At 33.7% G+C, this 22,764-nt stretch overlaps 3 protein-coding genes across 5 annotated transcripts; 1 reads left to right on the top strand and 2 right to left on the bottom strand.

Annotated features, from left to right (window-relative positions):
- Window positions 1-945: 945 nt before the first annotated feature.
- Window positions 946-20,046, top strand: LOC106108871. Of its 3 annotated transcripts, none has more exons than XM_013290173.1 (20): window positions 946-1,090; window positions 2,238-2,489; window positions 2,978-3,213; window positions 4,047-4,169; window positions 5,583-5,675; window positions 6,038-6,121; window positions 6,933-6,947; window positions 7,428-7,484; window positions 7,808-8,020; window positions 8,813-8,957; window positions 9,317-9,476; window positions 9,843-10,010; window positions 11,288-11,525; window positions 12,250-12,373; window positions 12,681-12,897; window positions 13,447-13,645; window positions 14,018-14,190; window positions 14,737-14,937; window positions 19,506-19,627; window positions 19,704-20,046. In XM_013290173.1, the coding sequence occupies exons 1-20, from the start codon at window positions 1,062-1,064 to the stop codon at window positions 19,813-19,815; spliced, it is 2,961 nt and encodes a 986-aa protein (XP_013145627.1). In that variant the 5' UTR covers window positions 946-1,061; the 3' UTR covers window positions 19,816-20,046. The 3 variants fall into 3 exon arrangements, with proteins under 3 accessions (XP_013145627.1, XP_013145629.1, XP_013145628.1); XM_013290175.1 differs by having other exon boundaries at window positions 965-1,035; XM_013290174.1 differs by lacking the exon at window positions 946-1,090 and adding an exon at window positions 1,131-1,252.
- LOC106108873 (nuclear valosin-containing protein-like) lies at window positions 16,272-19,357 on the bottom strand. The gene has a single exon (XM_013290176.1). The coding sequence runs from the start codon at window positions 19,238-19,240 to the stop codon at window positions 16,613-16,615; it is 2,628 nt and encodes an 875-aa protein (XP_013145630.1). The 5' UTR covers window positions 19,241-19,357; the 3' UTR covers window positions 16,272-16,612.
- Window positions 20,047-20,232: 186 nt separating the features above from the next.
- LOC106108773 (26S proteasome non-ATPase regulatory subunit 8) lies at window positions 20,233-22,631 on the bottom strand. The gene is made up of 5 exons (XM_013290033.1): window positions 22,420-22,631; window positions 22,033-22,208; window positions 21,253-21,460; window positions 20,803-20,973; window positions 20,233-20,421 (listed from the first exon to the last, which is right to left on the bottom strand). The coding sequence occupies exons 1-5, from the start codon at window positions 22,525-22,527 to the stop codon at window positions 20,278-20,280; spliced, it is 807 nt and encodes a 268-aa protein (XP_013145487.1). The 5' UTR covers window positions 22,528-22,631; the 3' UTR covers window positions 20,233-20,277.
- Window positions 22,632-22,764: the final 133 nt, after the last annotated feature.

Genomic DNA, 22,764 nt, shown 5'->3' with positions numbered 1-22,764 from the left:
TATAAAATACGGCGAGTATATTAAAAAGAAACGCGCATACTTTAAATGTAGCAAGTTACGTTTCCGATTCAATTTTTTCTAAAAAAAAGATGATATATTTTTTCATCTGCGCTGCGACGCGACGGGCTCGCGGGTGAGTAGTTGTTCTTGCAAAATATCCGCCTGTTATTTTAATCTTCGCTCAGTAAAGTGTCTCGGCTGTAATAAAACCGCCTGTATAACCGTAAGACCTGCAGGTCAAGTGGTTTTAACGAGCGATATTGCATTTTGTGTCGCTACAATATACAACGCGCCGTCGAGTGCATGTTACCCGGAGGATCTCAGAGATGATACTAAATTTTCTTTCATGAATACATATTAAAAATTTTTCAACAAACCCTGTCTTGTACAATGAAAGATCTGTTTGTACTTTACAGACTCTTGTGAAGATTTATTCTTTATTTACGTACTTACTTTTAATAAAGTTTAAGTAATTGTTATAGAATCCATATTTCACTTACAGTGCAATTTCTATTCCAAAATTAACTATAACGTTATAAATAATTTATTTTAAACTAGAAAACCTGTTGGTTGGTATTAAATTAATTTAATCGCTGGGTATGGTAGCTCGTGGTGGGGTGGTGTGTTTAGAAACAAAACCAGCTTACTGGTAAAACAAAACTATAAGCTTGGTTTTCGAATCCGAATACTCAACTACGAATTTGAAGCAAGGTTGCAGATGTGTCGCGTCGTCTACCCTTAAATAAACACAGTAGGGGATGTGTAGAAAAAGTTTAAATTGATTTTTTTGATACAAGCCATGTTTAGGTATCCATTATTAATACTTTTCCCTAAGTGCTAAGATAATACGTTGCTGACAAGCCTATAATATACGAACCATAAACAAAACGATACCAAAGAGTAAATTAATGATGTCATATGTCAAAGTCAAATGTCATTCGAAAATATCAGCAAATGTCACTTCAAAAATACATGTTGTTGTTGTTGTTAACATTTAAAGAAGAATACTTTAACCATTTTAATTGTATCTCAAAGGTTGTTACTCCAAAAATAAGTTTATCATGAATGTTCCGTTAACGAAAAAACAAAGGTTCTGTTTTTGATATATTTGTCGGCTCACATAACCATTCTTGTATTAGCAAAATAGCAATGGTTTTCATAATATACTTGAAATTTTTCTATTAAAAATATATAACGTGTTTACTTACTAATATTTTCACAATTTACAACACTGAGGAGTGTAAGAAGCGGAGTAAGTAGTTGAACAAAAGGAGAACTATAGTTTCTTATTAATTTCTCACACTTTTAAAATACCCGTTTACATTGGGATATTGCTTAGTACATCTAAAAAATGTACAAAGTTATATCGTTTTAGATCCCTAATATGGTATGAACTTTTATTTTAACCAAATAAATTACATTTAAGATAATCTATGTTGCTAAATAAGGTATCGGTTATTATACACCTTAAAATGTTGAGATATTTTAAGTTAAAAGAGAGTCAGTTTCATACAAAACAGATAATATATTTCCAATTCACAGTGGTTTGTACAGTTGCAAAAAACTGTAGTGTTTGTCTTTAGGAAAAGTGCCTCTTTTAACAAATACATTATTAGATAGAAGTAGTGCAAATAAATGGTAAAACTATAACAATGATAGAGCCTGCTTTATCATCTTCGCATGAATGGGCCGGCTCGCCCTGTGTAATAAATACCACGACCACACAGAAAACAGGTGTGAAGCAATTTTTCGTTTCGTCTGATGAGTGTGATGCCGGAATCCTTATTTTAATCCCTTGCCATCCTTTTTCTTAAAAGGAAAGAATGGGAAGGAAAAGTGGATTTGACGGTGGAAGAGACGCGTAGGAAGGGGAAATATTCTCTTTATGTGCATCTCCTCCTCTGACAATTAAGGGTTGGCAACGCATCTGCAATTGCGGATATTTATGGGCAGTGGTCGCTTTTCATTTCGGTGGATTCAGGTGGCCGCTTGATCGTTTGCCATATTATACTATAAAAAAAAATGAACTAGCCCTGTATAACTATGTCTTTTCTATTAAGATACATTTATAAGCTTTCTTGTATTGATTTTTTTTCAAGTTTTGTTTCCAACTGTTCAAATAATTGTATCTTTTTTGGTGGAACACAGCTAATTACCCAGACTGTATATCAATGTAAATAAAGACTGCTATATTTACATTTTATGTCATTGTAATATATTCTTTTTTCATTTTGCAGATATAGAGGACGTAAAAAGAAGAAGTTTTTGGAGCAAGGTAAAATATTTGCTCCCACTTTTCAAAGATCTCCAACAAAGGTACCATTCTGGGAAGATGTTAATGTACAAGGGAATAATAAAGTAAACAATATAAAGAAAGAGAGTACTAGTGCAGTTATTGAAATGAATACTTCAATACAGCATGTACCAGAGTTGACCGATGATACATCACCTTCAATACCTCTAGCTCAAACACAGGCACTGAAGACTCCGTAAGTTTATTCACATTTGAAACCATTTATTGTTATAAAAATAGCTAAAACCCAATTGTTACAGTGTTTTAGCTACTTTTGGACCCCTTCCCCTGGCAACATGATTCAAAGACTACCCCCTGCCCACTAAATTTGAAATATTAATTATAAAATCAGGCCACTCCCCCTTTCCAGCTTCATAAGAGTAATACCTAAAAGACAGACAGAAATTAAGAGACACAACTTTGACAACTATTGCACAACTGTTTAGTGTCGCTTTTGATCCCTGTGAACATATGGAGGTTACTACAATACTTGATTTTCAGTTAAGCACAACAGTTCTCCGATAGTTTAGTCAAGGGCGCACACACAATATTCATTCATGTCCCATATACCATATTAATTTTTTATAGTGTGTAACTCACGTAAATTTTAAGCTGTTATTTAACCAATTTATGAAAATATTCTATTGTATTTTATCCATCTGAGTTGATTAAATTTTTTTCCAGACAAGCATTGAAAAAACCTTTACTACACATACAAGGGAAAACTCAAAAAAAATTTAAATTCAATCAAAAGCAACAAGAGCAGCCTCTTATTGAGCAAAATAAAGAACAAAATGCAACAATAAATCAAGAAAAAATTGAAACATCAAATAAAAATCAATATGAAGAACAAAATAAATCTCTGAATACAACACATGTCAATGAGTATATATTGGATATACAAAATCAAGCAAAATCAGGTACCAATCATACTAATATTATAAATGCGAAAGTTGAGATGGTTGGATGTTTGTTAGAATTTGTAGCCTAAACCGTTTAACGGATTTCCATGAAACTTGGTATGGATGTAGGAGATAGTCTGGACGAACAAAGGCTCCTCACTTTTGTTTTTTTAATTCCACGGACGGAGTCGAGACCGAAAACTAGTATTATATAATTAATCAATTTTAATATTTAATTTAGGTTCTATGTTTAATGGATTCTCAATTTAATTGGGCCCATTAAAATACATATCTAACGGCCGAATACTGAAATGACATTATGTTTATCTATCTATATCTATACTATTATAATAAAGCGTAAACACACTTCTTTGTTGCCTAAGATGTCAGCAATACAGCATATTTTTGAATAATTCCTTTTTTAATGAAAAGCCCTACACTTCGTCACTAAAATTATGTACTAGTACGTTTTCCCAATTGTACTAGTACGGTGCGCACTTGCAAATGTCCGATTAAGCCCAAGACTAGAAGGAACTAAGGTACTGACGGCTAGAGAACATGTTAGCGGCTGCGCGACTGAGAGACTAAGCGACTCAGCGACTTGCAAAGATTTTTATAAAATTGCCCCCCATTCCGTTTCTATTATTGTAACACTATGTTAACAGGCTATATTTTTTTATTTTAATTTCACGCGGACATCACAAGCAACAGCTAGTCAATATTAAAGACACATTATAATTTCAAGAAATTGATATCTCATGTTTCGTTTCAGAATTCGACCTTTATTGACATAATTCTGTGATATGCCATGTGTGGCCTTATTTGACTGTTGCGTTATGTTTATTTTCTAGATAATGAAGGATATAGAGGATTGCAAATTCCAGTTTTAATGAAACAACCTCTCTCCAACATGAAAAATAGTGACACAAATTCAAATAGTGTTCTCAAGACAATACCTATATTAACTAATCAAGGTAATTATTTAGTTTACACTGTATAAATACTTGTACAATAACATGTTTTTATTTTGATATTTACAGTCAGAGTGAGTAGGATATAATGCTTTATTAATTGTTTTCACTTTAAAATTATATGTATAGGAATGTATGTAATGTGTTTACATTTACTAAACTTGAGAATAGGCAATATGCATATGACGCCAAATTGTACCAAACTTTTTTTAAGTATACTTTATTACTATAAAAACAGTCCTGCAAAGATTTTTTTAAATATAATGTGATTTAGTGGCAAAATTTAATCATTAAAAAGTGTCTTTTTTCAAATGACCTCGCCAAGTTCTAAAACGCAGACTATTGGTCGAAGCAAGTGGCTTATCTAATATGGCGTCGCTGTGTTGACAATACACAGTTCATTTACGTTAGTTTATATTATTACGTACGTTAGTTTATTTTATTACGTTACGTTAGTTTATGAAATACACTCTTAAAGTATTTTACTATAAACACGATGTCAAAACCAACTTTAAAATAAAAAATTAATGAATAGAAATGATTAATTACCACTTATTTGTACCAGGAATAATAAATATGAATCGATTTTTGACTTTTTGACCTTGAGAAACTTTGTTGTGTTTTACTTTGAAGTGACATCTAAGCGTAAGTTATGCATGGAATAGACGATTGACGTCAATCGTCTCATGACAACTCCGGTCGCGTTTTAGTCGCTCGAAAATGGTCGTAATTTTATTTTATTATTTTTAGCTCAATAGTTGAATATTTTCGCTTCAATTTTTTTTGTGGTTATTTTATAACAAGTAGAATCGTTTAAAAAAAAGAAAAAAATACATGCATATTCCCTATTGTATAGACATTCGGTTTTTAATATAAACATGCATATATTCATTAATAGTATGTATTGAAAGTTAAAAATATATGGATGGACATGTACTAATTTCTAAAGCTTTTTAAATGTATTTATTTATGCAGCTGATGTACAAATGAAGAAGCCTGCTTAGATATCCATCATACCAATAATATAAATGAGAAAGTTTAGATGGATGAATGTTTGTTAGAGTTTGTAGCGTAAACCGCTGAACGGATCTAGATGAAATTTTGCATATATGTAGAACATACACTAGAACACATAGCCTAATTTATTTTTCCACGCACGGAGTCGTATTCAAAAGCTAGTCTATAGTAATATTATAAAGAGGAAGACTTGTATTTTTGGATTGAAATGACTAAAAAAATATTAGGCCGATTTTAAAAATTCCTTCGCCGTTAGAAAAGTAATTTATTTGTGAGTAACAGAGGCCATGTTTTTTTATTATTTTTTTAATTCCACGCCGACGGATTCGCAGGCGAAAGCTAGATACATCTAAGGTTCCAACACATGTGGTTATTAAAATATCGTCTATGCATTTATAGGTGTTTCAGTGAAACCAAAGAAAACGGCAAGCACATCAAACCCAGCAATCAATGCATACCAGAACTTGCAGAATGTTGTATGTCCACCAATGAGTGAGTTTCTTTCCAAGTAATTGTTTTAAAGAAAAACATGGTTAATATTCTTTTTTAATTATTACCTTATTTCAAAACTGTTAGAAATATTCCATTGCACACGGCAATTGCGAATGTCTATGGGCAGTGGTCGCTTCACACATCCGGCGGTTTCAGGTGACCGCTTGCTTGTCACCTGAATAATATAAAAAAATCTATATTTATTTTAATCACACTTTGTATTTGTTTATTTTTTGTATCTTCTCCCTCGTGTAACGAAATATGTCTAATTTGACGCTTTATTATAATTGTAATTCAAGTTGCTTATTATTTACATTAAAGATTGCGTATTCCTTTCATTGTTTGTGTCACAAATGTTTCAGTGAACCCTAATGATTATCCTACAGCGGATTTAGAACTATTGTATCACAGAATCTATGCTCCGGAACCCATTAATATACCTCGAAGTAAGTATATAACGTGCGGGCCGGTCTCACAATTCTTGTAAACTGTCAGATAACAATCCAACGTGTCAAATATGTGGAAGTATCGGATTTTGGTACTCGGATCTGAGAGTGCCGTCACTTTTAAGCTATCTGAGCCTTTATCAGCCAGTAGTGGGATAGGCCCTAACAATTTTATTATATTTAAATAACAACTTTATTGACGTTATCAGCCGATGATTTAGGTTAATAATAATAATAAAGTCATTTAATCCATTCAGAAGGCAAACATCATACACTTAATTACACAGTTGACAAAAATAATGACGGAGGAAAAGAAAGTTTTACAAACAACAACAAAAAATATACAAATACACAATAATAAGCATCAATAAAAAAAATCATAACTTTCAAGATTTTTTTTTAACTAAGTTTGCTATGCTGAATGGATAAGGACTTTACTCAGCTAAGTGCTTATTACAGTATAGCAATAAGCGCTGGTATTCTGTAAAAAGCCTTTTGTGGCAGTACGTCAGTTGCAGCATTAAATAAATAAAAAAATGATAGTCATGTTTATAAGTGAAATGGAAAAGAGAGGGAAAATAAAATAAAGCAAAAAAGTGATATATCGCACTAATATCTATACTGTAAAAGGCGTGTTTAATTTATATGCGGAAATAATGAAAACAAGTATACAAGAAAATTTAAGTAAAATCTGGGCACATAACATTTGGTCTTATTTATAATAGTTTTTATGTCTATTTCACACTTTTGAAGTCGCAAAGGCAGTTATAGTGGCATATTTTTTATTAATTTTGAATATTGTTGGTTTCAGGTGTTTTGCCGAGAGGTAAGGAATTTACTATTAAAACAAATTTAGTGTTTTCTTTAGTAATTTTTTCTATTTTATTTAATACACGCAATTTATAAATGTAATCTATACTTCTGTTCTATATTCTATATTCTTCTGTTCTATATAATAAAATAAAGCGTAAACACATATTACTTTGTGGCGTAGGATGTCAGCAATCACGGCATAAGAAGCTCTACACTTACAACACGTTTAGGCTATATATTGTTAGGCTATAAAACTTAGGGGGCAAATAATTGGGAAAAAAACTTCATGTGGAAAAGGGACCATGTACAACAAGCTGCCATCATTAAGGAAACAAGGTTATAGTAACGGAAATTTTGACATTTGCTAAAATTTGACAGATGTAAACAATAAGCTAATAACAGCTAGTTTATAATATATTAAAATAAATAACTTTATAAGTGATTTTCTTTGATAATCGGATTTATTTAGTAATATGGTTTTTTTATTTGCTAGGAGTGCCGATGTCATTTGTGATTCAACAGGCAAACTTTGGAGCGATCCAACCTCAGAGTAAGTTGATTTATTTTTTTTTATAATTTGTGAGCGTTTCCCGTTCAATCGGCCAAACGGGAAACATCCCAATTAGTGTCAAAAAATTAATAAGTTATTCAAATGAGTCTATTAGTAAAAATAATATTTATGTTTTGTCCAGGCTTTAATTTTTATTTAAAAAATAAAATAGAAAACACATAAAAATTCTAATCGTTCCATAGACCATTAATTACTATAAAACAATAATAATCTAGATAGTGTTTTATTTTTAAAAAGTTATGCAATTCAATAGTTCCAATAATAGTATAACTTCTATTATTTTAAAAGCAAAATATTTCCAGGTTGCAGGCCTAACAATCCAGGTCTAATGACACAAATAATGCCAATACCACCTGACCAACCGGCATATCTCCAACAATTGTATACAGAAAATAATTTCCGTACGAACACATCGACGTACGTAAGCAATGATGTGCCGGTCACGATCCCATCCCAACCTTATTCACCTTCGGATAACTTTACAGAAGATGGTGAACCTAATAAAGTTAATGAAGGTAAGTATAACAGCAGTTCAATACATATATTAAAACTAAAAGGTAAATAAACCAATTAAAAAACGGCAAACGCATAAAAAACGATTAAAAAAATCTTGCCATTAGTCTTCTAAGTAGAAATATTCCTAATCGTTGAATAATTAAAGTTTGTTTCCTTAAAAATTGCTTTACGTAGTTATTTTTCTTGTTAACTCTAACTGTATCAAGTTTAGTTGGATGGATAGATGTTAGAGTTTGTAGCATAAACGGATTTCGATTGAATTTGATATAGATGTATAGATATATATCTGTTTTGTTTTTATTTTTTAATTCGATCGAATTTCACTGCAACGATTTTTATCTTATCTTACTAATATTATAAATTCGAAAGTTTACATGGATGGATGGATGGATGGATGTTTGTAAGGGTTTGTAGCCTAAACGGCTGAACGGATCTCCATGAAATTTGGCACAGGTTTAGAGCATAGTCTGGAAGAACACATAGGCTACTTTTTATCCCGGGAATAGTTACGGTTCCCGTGGGATTCATTAATTTAGTTTTTTAATGTTTACTCGATCATTCTGCAACGGTTTAACATATCTTAATGAAATTTGGCACAGATATAAAACAAAGTCTGGAGTACACATGTGATAAGCTTCATCCCCGAGGTGTCCGCTTCCCGAGGGATACGTAGCTTTTAATTTATGTAGTTTGTATGTTTTCTAATACAACGCAGACGAAGTCGCGGGCAACAGCTCGTTATGTATAAATATTGCACAGAAAAGTATATTTTTGTTACATTTTCATTTCAGAAGTACGCGATAGTTCGTCATCACCTGACTTATGTGAAGTGGGACAGAGACGTCTCAGTGCGTTCGACAGACTTGGCCCTTGCGCTCAGCCTAAAAAACCTAAACTGACTATTAATCTGAGCTTCAACAAAGAACAAGCCACCAGGTAATAATATAATTCATTAATATTTTATTTCATTTATTCCCTTGTTCTTTGACTTTTTTATTCATTCATTGAACACTACCACTGGTCGTTTAAAGATTCTGATATGTGACGAAAAAAGGAATAGTAATTGTAAAGCAAGGTGTTTCCCGTTGGACCTTTCGACCTATTGGTCGGTTGGTTGAACTCCCCTTGAGTCGATTCAAACGGTTCAATGGGAATAAAATTCCCTCTGAGTTCGATGTCATACGATTTATACATTATCATAAGTTGTATTACTTAAAAATAGCTGTTTTGACACCGTTATTTTTTTAAGCAAACAGTTTTGTTAAAATCTTATGTCTATTATGTATTTTTCATAGGGAGGTAGTGGGTGAGGATGAATCTAATAAGTATGTGCCCGTACATTTGCGAGAGGACATAATAAACAGTTCAGATGATATTGTGATGACGTATTTAGACAGTTGGCCGTGGAAGAATAACATCGTTGTAAGGAAAAGTGTCGGCGCCAGAGTTTCTAAGGTATTCTCCAGTGGTATTTTGATAATGGGATGATAAGTACTTGCTTCCCCCTCTTGATCATTAGCTTGCTCCCCCCCTCTTGATAATTAGCATGCTCCCCCCTTGATCATTGGCTTGCTCCCCCCTCTTAATCATTGGCTTGCTCCCCCCTCTTGATCATTGGCTTGCTCCCCCCTCTTGATCATTGGCTTGCTCCCCTCTCTTGATCATTGGCTTGCTCCCCCCCTCTTGATCATTGGCTTGCTCCCCCCTCTTGATCATTGGCCTCTCCTCCCTCTTGATCATTGGCTTGCAAACTGACATTTCCTTTCCAGTCGCGCAGCTGTCTAGTAGAATTAGCCATTAAACTGAGTTATTCTGTTTCAGAGTGTAATGATAATGGAACAAGAACAAATGGAGGAGGTGTACGAGAGGAATAATATATTTATTCAATTAACTGTCAAAGGATATCCTACCACGTGGAGTAAGGAAGACGTATTGGACACTTTGCTGGAGAATCTAAAAGGCAAAAGTTTTGTGCCTTGCTTCATAGAGGTATGTAATAATTACATATAATAAAACACTTTTTTCTGACCATATTGATGTTTTTATGAATTAACTTCAAACTTCAGATTTATTAATTGCTACCTAAAAGACCCTTAGTGTACAACTCTCATACTAAATCTAGACCAAAAGTGACTACAGATTTCACAATTTAAATAAAAAAGTCAGCTTTAAAATTGAATTACACTCCAGTCTTTGAAAACTCAGTAGTTATTCGTCTACTCTAAAACCTTTTTTTCACTAACCGCGATCTCCTATTTCTAAGCGCTATATTTATTTGCAGTGGATCCAGCATCTAATTGTAGTGGAAAATAAGCGTTGTCTTAACATTGTCATTTTAAATTTTTACATTTAAATAATTAATTCTAAGATATGTTATCGATATGAGGCTTGAAACACAAATGTCGAGATCCTGGGTGTTTACCATTTTCCATGTCTTCAAATACATAGAGTCAATCGGCTCAAAGGGAAAAACTTTTTTAGGCCAATCGATCGTAGGGCCGATCCCTCCAAAAGTGTTATCCTCGAAGCTGCATTAGACATTACTCAGATCATAAATAGTAATAGGGAATATGCCTGTATTTTTTTTCTTATTTTAAACGATTCTACTTGTAATAAAATAACCACAAAAAGATTTGACGCGAAAATATTCAACCATGGAGCTAAAAATAATAAAATAAAATGACGACCATTTTCGAGCGATTAAAACGCGACCGGAGTTGTCATGAGACGATTGACGTCAATCGTCTATTCCATTCATAACTTACGCTCAGATGTCACTTCGGCGTAAAACACAACAAAGTTTCTCAAGGTCAAACATTCAAAAATCGATACATTTTTATTATTCCTGGAACAAATAAGTGATAATTAATAATTCTATTTATTAATTTTTTATTTTAAAGTTGGTTTTGTTATCGTGTTTACATTAAAATACTTTAAGAGTGTATTTCTATATAAACTAACGTAAATGAACTGTGTATTGTCAACACAGCGACGCCATAATAGATAAGCCACTTGCTTCGACCAATAGTGTGCGTTTTAGAACTTAGCGAGGGAATTTGAAAAAAGACACTTTTTAATGATTAATTTTTGCCACTAAATCACATTATATTAAAAAAAAATCTTTGCAGGACTGTTTTTATAGTAATGAAGTAAACTTAAAAAAAGTTTGGTACAATTTGGCGTCATATGCATATCTTATATATGGGATATGGGATTTTTAAACTGATTTATTCATAAAATCTCTAGTAACCTGAACCTGGTTTTAGTTCACACCAATGGAATGTAAGTTCCTGGTTATAAGATGTCGTCCAGCTCTTGTCGCCTTACACAAGTTGGGGTTCGCAGCGCGCCGCGGTGACGTCATACTGCATATTACCATATACGATATTGACTTAGATATCAAAACGCTTAATTTCCTACCCAAAATAGTGCTGCGGCAGCGAATAATGCACGGCCTCGAACATCAGAATAAATTGAATCTGCAAGAGTTTACATTACAATCAGGTAAGTTTATTATTTTATGTATTGTATCTATCTTACTTCTCACTAATATTATAAATGCGAAAGTTTAGATGGATGGATGGATGGATGGATGGATAGATGGATGTTTGTTAGCGTTTGTAGCCTAAACGGCTGAACGGATCTCCATGAAATTTGGCACAGGCTTAGAGCATAGTCTGGAAGAACACATAGGCTACTTTTTATCCCTGGAATAGTTACGGTTCCCGTGGGATTAATTAATTTGATTTTTTAATGTTTACTCGATCATTCTGCAACGGTTCAACATATCTTATTGAAATTTGGCACAGATATAAAACAAAGTCTGGAATACACATGGGATAAGCTTCATCCCCGAGAAATGTCCGGTTCCCGAGGGATACGGAGCTTTTTGCAATTTATATAGTTTGTATGTTTTCTAATACCACGCATACTAAGTCGCGGGGAACAGCTCGTACTAATATAAGTAGTAAGCACACTACTTAGTTATGTAGGATGTCAGTAATCAAATCACACTTTTGAAAAAAAAAAATAATTATAACCCAATAAAATTTAGGAGGTGAATAATATGGTAAAAAACCCGGGCGTGAAATGCGGGTTCATATTGCCGCACGGGAACAGCTAGAATCCGATAAAAGTTTTAAATTGTGTTGATAATAGAATTATTATTTCCACAAATTTAATCTGATTATATTGGATTTCATCCTTATTTTTTATTTCTTGTTTTCAGATATAAGCCACTTTATTTACTATCCACTGAATCGTATAAGTAATCAAATCGGTATCATAGAGTTGCACGTGTCAATTGTATGGAAGAATCTAACACATCTCGTGTTATCTCATAATAGAATTACGTAAGTAATGCTTAAATTTAAAAACAAATAGGATTCATAAAAAAGCTAAAAATGTTACTTTGATCATTGTGTAGAAGGGTGTTTACTGTTGAGCCGATTGAAAACATAGAATCAGTGGGCCCAATAAAAAAAAATCTACTGAGTTTATTAAACACATTAATACAATCGGCCAAATAGGAAAACGTCCTAACGAGTCGATTGAAACCATAGGATCAATCGACCAAATGGGAAAATAATTCCATCCGATGATCGGTAGAACGGTTCAAAGGGAAACATTCATGTATGTTGAAATAGTTATTTTCCACAGTTCTATAGAAGGTTTCGACTTGCAACATAGTTCACCGCAGCTGCAATACTTGGACGTGTCTTACAACTGTATGGAGCGAGTGACGGCGCTCCTGAACTGCAGGAAGCTGCCGCTGACCTCGCTGATGCTGGAGGGGAACCCGCTCTGCTCAGACTATAGAGACCCTCAACTATATGTCAGAGTAGCGAGGATGCTGTTTCCAATGCTTAGGGAAATTGTAAGTATTAATGATTTTTTTATATTGTAATTATGTACTTAAGTCCATAATTCTAGCTAATTGCTAAAACGATATTAAATTAAACTGTTTAAATTTTCGTGAGGCATTATCTTCACCGGAAGAGTGAGAGTTGACCCGTCTTTAATTCGTTTAAGATATTTAAATACGTTACAAGTAATTGTGTTTGAAAGAATACGTCTGAAGGATATCTGGGCCGATGAATGCGATTGCAGTTTGATCTGTCAGAAAATGTTGAAACCCCAAGACACAGAAAATGACATAAAATAACAATATCACAAATATCTTATGACACTTTTGACCTTGACAGAGTGTTTTTTACAACTAAATCAATCACACAATGACATAGGAAAATAGTAAACAAGTATACACAAAACCGATAAATCAACTAACAAGTGCATAATAACATGATCAGAAATAATTAATTAAAGTTAATTTTTCTAAGGATTGTAATATTTTAGTTTGACTTTGCCATCAGCTCAGATGTCCTTGGAGGTCAATTATTATTGATATAAATATTTTTTATTCTAGGACGGGATACAAATACCGATTAAAGGCGATTTTCCAAAAATACACAAAAACTACTGTGATATTGAAGCTAAGGCACTCGTAGACAAATTTCTAGAGACGTACTTCCCTATAATGGAATTGCCGCCTCATGAAAGAGATTTAATTGGGGACATGTATGACGCAAACGCCATTTTAACTGTCACTTATAGATCTTCTTTATGTAAGTAAATATTTTAAATACTACTAGAAATAGTGTATAGCAATATGAATTTGTATTCGTTCAACAATTTTTGAATACAAAAATGTGATATGTGTATTTTTAGTAAAGTTTATAATTTCTTTTTTTAATATGGTAACAAAAGATAGTTGAACAATGAGTTTGACACTGCGACATACGGAAAAAAATATGTTTTTTTTTTTTGATGTTTCCCGTTGTAGCGATCGGTCCATCGATCAATCGGCCCTAGAAGATTTTACCGTTGGGATGATCAAATCTATATAATAGATCGCCTAAGTTTAAAATGAATACCAACGGGAAACGCTCATATTACCTGTAAAAAATAAAGGTTATATATTTAATTTTGTGTCGCAGTAAGTATGTCCGAGTGGCGCAGGAACCGCGCCTTGTTCCTGTTCAACAGACAGACGGGCGACATGATCGGCGGCTGTCTCTACACTGCCAAGAAAATTGTCAAATTGCTAAAGAAATGGCCGAAATTACAACACGATCCTGCTACCTTCACCGTAGACGTCTTGATTCATACGGTAAATCAAAAAAAAATACTTTTTTTTCATAGATAAGAAAATCTGAATTTACTTTACATGCTACATACTTCAAATACAATTGAACCGTAAAACAAAGAATAAATGTAAACTGTATTTATTCATTGATCTGTATAAATGGATAGGTTTTGGACATAACAGTTTTTACAACGTTCCTATAAATCCCTGTTGATATTAATGACAGTTAATTATACTTTTAAAACTAGCTTTCGCCCGCTAGTCCGTTAGCATGGAATTGAAAAAAAAAAGTGAGTAACCTATGTGTTCCTCCAGACTATCCTCTACATCTATGCCAAATTTTATCTAGACCCGTTCAGCCGTTTAGGCTACAAATTCTAACAAACATCCATCCATCTATACTATTGCATTTATAATATTAGTAAGATTTATAATTCTAATCACCTCCGCATGTAATCGTCAACGCCAAGATGGCGAAAATCAAATTATCCTAAATCACGACTAAATATTTTAAAAATTGCTATTATATTGTAAATTCTATTTCGCATTAAAAATTAATTAATTCCTTAGAGAACATCGACGCTTCTAACCATAAGCGGGATTTTAAAAATAACAACAGACAGTTTAGCTGACGAAGAACATATGGTAGCGTTCACTAAGACAGTGGTGCTGCATACGACTGATGGACTGGAATACAAGATATGTAACGACATGTTGCACTGGCAGCTGCCCTCGGAGGAATCGCTAAAGGTTGCATTCACCAAGACAGCGGTGAGTCCAATCTTTTTTTCTTTACTTACTGCTCGCGACTTCCACATGGCAAGTAGCAAAAAGTAATAAAAAACAGTATGATTTAGTGGTGAATTTTTTTTTAAATCGTCCAAGTTTTTGATTTTTTTCTATACAATACAAAAATACAAATATTATATTATTACTAATTAGCTGTTCCTGTGCGGCTTCCTCCGCATATTATGCAAATTTTATTTGATTCTTTTTGCAAATGTCAGAATTGAAATTAAATGAGAATGGTCTTTGCCATTGGCTACCAATTACCGTTACCAGCAATATTTCTTCTTTGCTATTGGCTTGTAGTTTTTATCCCTTTCTAACATGTCAATTTTTATCAATTTCTTAACCCCTAAATTTAATAACGTGAAAACATATAGCGTATCGTAAGTATAGCGCTTTATGTAAAAAAAGGATTATTCAAAAATATACTACGCTTGCTTGCTAACATAATACGTAAGAATAAAGTGTGTTTACACTTTGTTAGTATGAAAGTGTTCAATTCTGCATTAGACGCCGTGCAGAATACACTTTTAGATGCAATGCAGCTTTGTTAACAGGTAAGTATGGATTAGATCAGACCGGGCTTCTAATTTGAACATCTTTATATTTTAACTCAAAACTTGGATTTAATATTTCTAATATTATAAATGCGAAAGTTTAGATGGATGCATGTTTGTTAGCCTTAACGGTTGAACAAATCTCGATGAAATTTGGCATAGACAAAGGATAATCTGGAAGAACACATAGGCTACTCACTTTTGTTTTTTATCAATTCCACGCGGATGAAGTCGCGGGCGAAAGCTAGTTATGAATGATTCCTTGTGTTTGGAAAATAATCTATGCTTAAAAACTTTTATCATCGCAATTGTTCAGTCTGTGGTAATGTTGACATCACTGCTTTGTTTCGTGTAAATTTAAACTGACGTACTACTGAACAACATTCGCTTGGCTTCATTGTTTGTAAACTACTAAAGCCAAGACAATCATAAACTATGCATTAAATCTCTGCATGCTTTATAATGACAGAGTTATCGACTTATGAAATTGCACGAAAAGTTCAATTTAAATTTTTTATAAGCACTTTCACTGTTAAAATATTTTTTAAAAAGGAAGACGGTAAGCTGCTAAACTAAATTGAACTATAAAAAGGCTTACATTTAAAAGTAAATTTTGAATGCAGTTGCTATAGTCTTTGTAATGTACTTTATTATTTACATATTAGGTTTATAAATCTTATTATATTTGAGAAAAGCAATAAACAGTAATAAAAACCATGTTCAAAAATAATATTTTTATTTTTTATTCCACTGGATTATAAGTGCAGTAATTTATAAATTACTTTATGACATTAACTACCAATCAAATATAATCACACATTTGCATATGCAAAATATCGAAAACAATTATAATACACCAATAATTAGTATGAAATAGAGAATTTTACATAGAAAAATACTGTAATCTACAATCAAGAAACATTTGAAATTATATGTAAACAGAATTATTTTGCATGACTATCAGGAATGTAACATGTATGAAAGTTCAATTTAACAGATCTAAACAACAGAAAATAGCTTAAATGAACACTTGGCACTATTACTTATGCTTAAATTGTAAGATTCAATATAAATAGAAATGAACTAAAATTGAATGATTCTCACACTGTATCCATTGACTCCTCGTTTGTGGGCTCCGTCTCCATTTCCATTTCCTTTTCATCAATCCCTGAATACTTTAATCGCAATTTTTCATAATGTATTTGCTCTTTTACTGATACTGAAGGTTTACATTTAGTAAGAGCGGCTTGGAAATCTTCAAATGTAACAAAAATGTCATCATCTAAAGTACCATTAGAAATATGCGTTGTTAAAGCATTTGTAGCGGCCGATCTAACTAAGCCGGATAAATCTGCACCTGTGTATCCTTCTGTCATCTCTGCAATAACTTGTAATATTTGTACATCAGGTGCTAATTGTGGTCTAGTACCTTCTTTCGTTAACTTCCTTAGAATATCATATCTATCTTCTCTAGCTGGCATACCAACGTACATAACGCGGTCCAAACGGCCAGGTCGTAATACCGCTGGGTCTATGATATCTGGTCTATTTGACGCCGCCAAAACGAATACCCCTTCACGGCTTTCGATACCATCCATTTCTGTCAACAACTGGTTTACAACTCTTGCTGCTCCATTGTGGTCCTGTGATGTACGTCTAGGGCATAACGCGTCAAACTCGTCGAAGAATATTACACACGGTGCAGAGTTTCTTGCTCGTCTGAAACACGTCCGAACAGCCCGTTCACTCTCACCCACATACATGTTCAATAGTTCGGGACCTTTAACAGATATAAAGTTCACTCCCGCCTCATTTGCAACGGCTTTAGCCAATAATGTTTTACCGCAGCCAGGTGGTCCACAAAGTAGAACACCACTGGGTGCTGATAAGCCAAGCTTCTTCAATTGCTCAGGATACTTCACTGGTGCTAAAACTGCCATCTGCAAATCCTTGCGTACTTGATTTAATGAGCCAACATCATCCCAAGTAACATCTGGCACAGTAACTATACCTTCCCGGACAGCACAAGGTTTTGTTGTTTTTAAGGCTCTTGTAAAGTCTTCATGTCTTATAGAAAGTCCTACCAATTGTTCAGGAGTGTAAGGCATGCTATTTTCAAGGAGGCTCAAAACATCATTAAATGGATTATTTGAGAGTTCTTTTTCATCAACAGCATCTGGACTTGTTTCAAAGATATTTACAGGTTCAGGAGGGTTTTCTACTAATGGTACTTCTGATTCATCCTTTTGGAGATTTTCACCTTCTTGAGGACTATCTCCATTCTTTTCTTCATTCAGCACAGGCTCTTCATTAGCTTGGTCTCCATTTGGAATATTATTGACATTATCTTTCAGTTCAGTTTCTTCCTGAGGTATTATGACATGTTGTGACTTTGTCTTGTTTTGAATTTCTTTAAAAATCCTCTTAATTGCATATGTGCTAGCTTTATTGACAAGAGCTTGTAAATCAGCCCCAACAAAACCTGGAGTAATTTGTGCCAGCACATTCATATTCACATCTTCATACAAAGCTAAATTTTTACATAAAATCTCCAAAATTTCCTTCCTCGCTTTTAAGGATGGAATACCTAAAGTTATTTCTTGTTCAAGACGACCTGCCCTTCTTAAAGCAGGATCTAATGCATCAGGGTTGTTTGTAGCAGCAAGTATTAATATAGAGGTGTTATTTTCACTAAGACTGTCCAAACTAGCCAATAATTGTGCTACCATTCTCTTCTCCATGTCTTTTTGAGCATGTATTCTATTACCACACACTGCATCTATTTCATCAATAAATAAAATACATGGTGCTACCGACACTGCCCTCTCAAATAGTTCACGTATTCGCTCCTCTGACTCTCCAGATACACCTCCAACTAATTCAGTACCAGTGACTGCAATTAATGGCAACTGCAGTTTACCAGCAATAGCATTTGCTAACAATGTTTTTCCTGTGCCAGGAGGTCCATGTAACAAAGCTCCTCTTGGTGCCTTTATACCCAACTCTTTGTACACTTCTGGATGTTTCATGTGCAATATCAAGTCACAAATCTGTGTGATAATGTCAGATAAACCACCAATATCTTCGAAACTAATCTTTACGTTTTTAGCTTCACCTATATCGATTTTTTTCTTTGCTATGGGATTTTTATTTGTGTCAGCCTTCCGTTTTTTTTCAACTGGATGCTGAGTATTTAATTGTTTATTGGTATTTTCTGTCGACGTGTTCGTAATACGCGCAACCGCGTTTGCCACATTTATATGCGGGGTTATAGTAATTTGATCGCTAATTTTTGGTAATTTCGGTGCCGCACTGCCGTCTTCATCACTGCTTAGAATATCTATAGGCTCGCCCGATTTATCTGTAGCTCTGCGGGAGGTCGCCGGCCGCTTTTTGTCTTGCATCTTGTACATTGCTAATATCCGATTGTTGAGTGCACTGTTGTTTTCATCTAATAATTCTATGTCAGATTCCTCTTCCGAACCTTCCGAAGTTGTCGCGCCGTCCAAACCGTAACTCTGTAAAACCACCTTGTAAGCACTTTCGACCATCTGACAGAATGCGTTATCGCTTCTATTGGTGTATTCACGATATCGCTCTTTTAGAGAACGCGCCATTTGGCTGACATCGACGAACGTTTTATCCACATTTTCTGCTAAATAATTTTTCACTCGTGACACAATTATGGGGTCGTTTAGTGTTTTTTGTTTAGTTTGATGTTTCTTCATATTTTACACGTGAAACTATTATTATTTTGGGTATTTTCTTAATTATTTCGACTGTCTTCGTCGTAACTCGTAATGTTTGACAGCGGCGTTGCCGAATCAATGGAATAGGAAATTGTTGCCACTATAAAATTAATACAATGTCGCGTTCATCTTACACATTACGTATTTTAAAATAACGAAATTATGAAATAAAATTAATATTGTACTAAATAGATTGTCTTGTTTGAATGGTGATTCTAATAAAAGCGTTTTTTTTCTATTTCAGGTATGTTTACCAAAGAGAATTTTAAGTGTAAGTTTGGAAACTCCGCCCGATACAAATATGAAGGATCATCTTGTGAAGATTTTTATGAATTTAACCGAATTGGATAAACAACAAAGTGAAAGGTAAAACATGTCGTGTTTCGAACTTACATAATATATATAGGGATAAAATAAACAGTATTTGTACCTTTTGTTTCAGGTACCTGGAGGAGAAACACTGGAATATCAAAGATGCTTTGCAATTCTTTACTGAGATAGCCAAATTAAACCCAGCTAACATAAAATCATCTTCTAGTGAGTTGATCATATAAGAAAAGAAGTATTTTGTGTAGTTTAATTTAATGTACTCATTTTAAAAGTAAAGGGTTAATTTAATTAAATCTTTAACAAAGATGCCCTTTCTATAATTTCTAAAGAAAGTTTTAAAAAAAGAGGATCTTTTCTTTCGTCTAATTTGACAAAGATCCTTCTCAGAAGTTATTTTTAAAATTTTATGTCCTCTAATGTACTGTCACATTGGTATACCATTTTCTTTAAATATAAGCCATAAACAATTGAATGAAAGTTGTGTTTTATTTTCCCCTGGATCAGCCACTACACCTATACCAGATTTCAAAGAGATGCATTGAGCCGCTCAGAAGTAATAATCTTGCATCCGTCCATTTAAAATTTCGCATTTATTACATTAAGTAATGTAAGGACATTCACAGATGTTAAATCAAAGAATATTTCATTTTAAAAATTTTATTGATAAAATATTACAAATGAAGTGTTTAGACAATCATTTCTAGATGTCTTGCGTACTCTATGGTCTGTTCAGCGAGCTCGGCGGAGGGCAGCACGCCGGCGGCGGCAGCGCTCGCCTCGTCCGCCGCGTTGAAGTGATAGCAGTTGTCCGCACCAAGCACCCAGTTACGCTAACGAAAAAAAGAATTCAAGTCATTTTTTTTTAATATTCATTTTAATTTTGTACAGATTTATAAGCAACAGTATACTATAAGTCTTGCTGCCCGCGACTTCGTACGCGCAGTATTAAAAAACTACGAACACTTTGAAAACATGATGTTTATCAGGGATGAACCTTATCCCCAACTTTGTTTTACATCTGCACCTTATTTTAAAAAGATACATTGATCCGATGCAGAATTATTGAGTTAATATGATAAAACAGGATTAATGTAATTCATACAAATTTCATCTAGATCCATTCAGTTGTTACATTAACATCCATGTTATGTTAACATCCAAGCATTCATCCAAACTTACACATTTACATTAGTAAGATGTGTAAAATTTACCTTCTTCCCATATTCATGAACAGCAACTTGTGAAGGAAGGTTGAGTCTCCGCGCTGCTTCTCCACATGGGATGCTGAGGTATGCCTTCTCAATGCAGGCTGCAATCTCCCCACGCACTGTCTCTAGCAGACTGTCCATGAACAATGTGTAACTTTCTGCTGGTACATTACCCTGGAAAATTCACTTTATTTACTTACATTTCTTTTATATTTATTGAAATAATATCAAGAATAGTATTAGGAAATGTTTAAACTAGAGTTTGAAAAAATTAAAAACAATAACTGTAAAAATTTGCTATAAATACTTTCTTATATCATTTGTGGAGGTAGTTTTTTTTTGCATTTCTGTTACTAAGAAAGCAGTACTGAAATAAGCAAGTTCAGTTCAATAAGCATCTATAACACAATGTGGAAAATACCTACATGAACAGATTAAATATAAAATACCTACCTTTGCTAAAAAGATTTTATTATAGCTTCCTTCCATCAGATACTGTTCCAATGCTAATGGATGTCTCACATAAGGATCTGCTCGGATCACATCCACTGGGAGACGTTCTAGCTCTGTGTGGAACTCCGCAACTCGGTTTTGTGCCAACAAAAACAACAGGTTAAGACCAAGCAGCTGGTACATAAATGCTGATTCTGGCAGGTGGTCTCTGTAAAACAAGTTATATGTGAAATATTAACTATATGTAAAATTATAAAGTTCAAAGTGCCTTAATTCAATTGCTATTTTATCAGTGTCTGTAGCTCTCTTACTAATTACTAACATTACTAATATTGTAAAGGCGAATGCTTAGATGATTGATGGACTTATTGGTTTGTAGACTAAACTGCTGAATAGATCTTGATGAAATCTGGCATAAACATAGAGCTTGGGCCCCTTCCCGGGGTGGTAGTGGGGCATCGCGGTGGCAAGCGCAAGCGATCCCGTGGCGTCCCACACAATGGCCAGGATGGAAGGAAGGGGTTTAGTGAGGTGTGCCCCCCCCTATGGGGGGAGAGTCCCACATAACTCACGTGTCTGCCCAGAGGCATGGAGTATGCGTAATGCATTCCCCTTCGAGAAAAAAAATGTAGAGCTAGCATAAACATAGGTGGGTAGTACATAGTTAAATTGTTTTTTATAACCCTGTCATTTAAGTTATTGTTGCCTAATTAGTTATTTATAAGTAGTTTTACTTGTAAGAAAAAGGCAATTTTAGTGGAACACCGCGACTGTACTTACTTGTAATCAAAGTAATAACATTTCAACTGTGACATATATCTTTCAAACGCTTTTACATCTTTGCTAGCGACTGCCCATTGTGCACCAATTTCAAGCACATCTCTCGCAAGAATTAATTCTTTCTGATTAGCCGCTGCGTTGTTACTCGGGAGAAAACTCAGCTGTGTTAATGCCACCTGTGATATAACTTTTCAGTCAGTATTTGCCTTAGTAAAACATTCAATTTTTTTTGAATAAACAAAGCATTTCGAATCTAGGTTATGAATTTTAAATGAGAAGAAAATCAAATGTTAGAGTATATCTAATTTAATTTTATAAAATCGACGAACAATCGAAGAAAATAACTATTTAAATTAATAAAACAAACATTTTGACAAGTCATCTTACCTTTATTTTGTTTAACAACTCTCCGCACTTATCGAGTTTCCTTGGTTTTTTAGACCATTCTGTTTTAAGATTTTGGTACAACGAAGCTACATCTTTAAGAGAAGCCATTTGGAAAATTCAATCTAACAATGTTTTAAAACAGAGAAAAATCTCAATTCAATATTTTTTGACACTTTAATTTTTGCTTGTTCAGTTTTAGTGTTACCATTAAAAGTCAGATCTAAAATTAAATAACATTTTTCATTAACAGATCAAAATCTTTGTAGATCTTAGTTTGTTCAAGTTTGTTGTTTGTTTGTTTGTTAGATTTTAGTATTTTCTCTTTGTATTAGAATTAGTTAAAAC

This window comes from Papilio polytes, unplaced genomic scaffold (genome assembly GCF_000836215.1).
Source record: "Papilio polytes unplaced genomic scaffold, Ppol_1.0 DF821400.1, whole genome shotgun sequence".
NCBI classification, from domain to species: Eukaryota; Metazoa; Arthropoda; class Insecta; order Lepidoptera; family Papilionidae; genus Papilio; species Papilio polytes.
Note: the sequence above shows the minus strand (reverse complement) of the source record. Positions and strands in the feature narration are given on the sequence as shown.

Coding starts and splice junctions, on each gene's coding strand:
- LOC106108871 (XM_013290173.1), top strand. CDS start 1,062: ATGAATGTTCCGTTAACGAAAAAACAAAG. Junction 3,214..4,046: donor ACAAAATCAAGCAAAATCAG/GTACCAATCATA, acceptor TTTATTTTCTAG/ATAATGAAGGATATAGAGGA. Junction 4,170..5,582: donor ACCTATATTAACTAATCAAG/GTAATTATTTAG, acceptor ATGCATTTATAG/GTGTTTCAGTGAAACCAAAG.
- LOC106108873 (XM_013290176.1), bottom strand. CDS start 19,240: ATGAAGAAACATCAAACTAAACAAAAAACACTAAACGACCCCATAATT.
- LOC106108773 (XM_013290033.1), bottom strand. CDS start 22,527: ATGGCTTCTCTTAAAGATGTAGCTTCGTTGTACCAAAATCTTAAAACA. Junction 22,209..22,419: donor AGTTGTTAAACAAAATAAAG/GTAAGATGACTT, acceptor GTTATATCACAG/GTGGCATTAACACAGCTGAG. Junction 21,461..22,032: donor TGTTATTACTTTGATTACAA/GTAAGTACAGTC, acceptor CTTGTTTTACAG/AGACCACCTGCCAGAATCAG.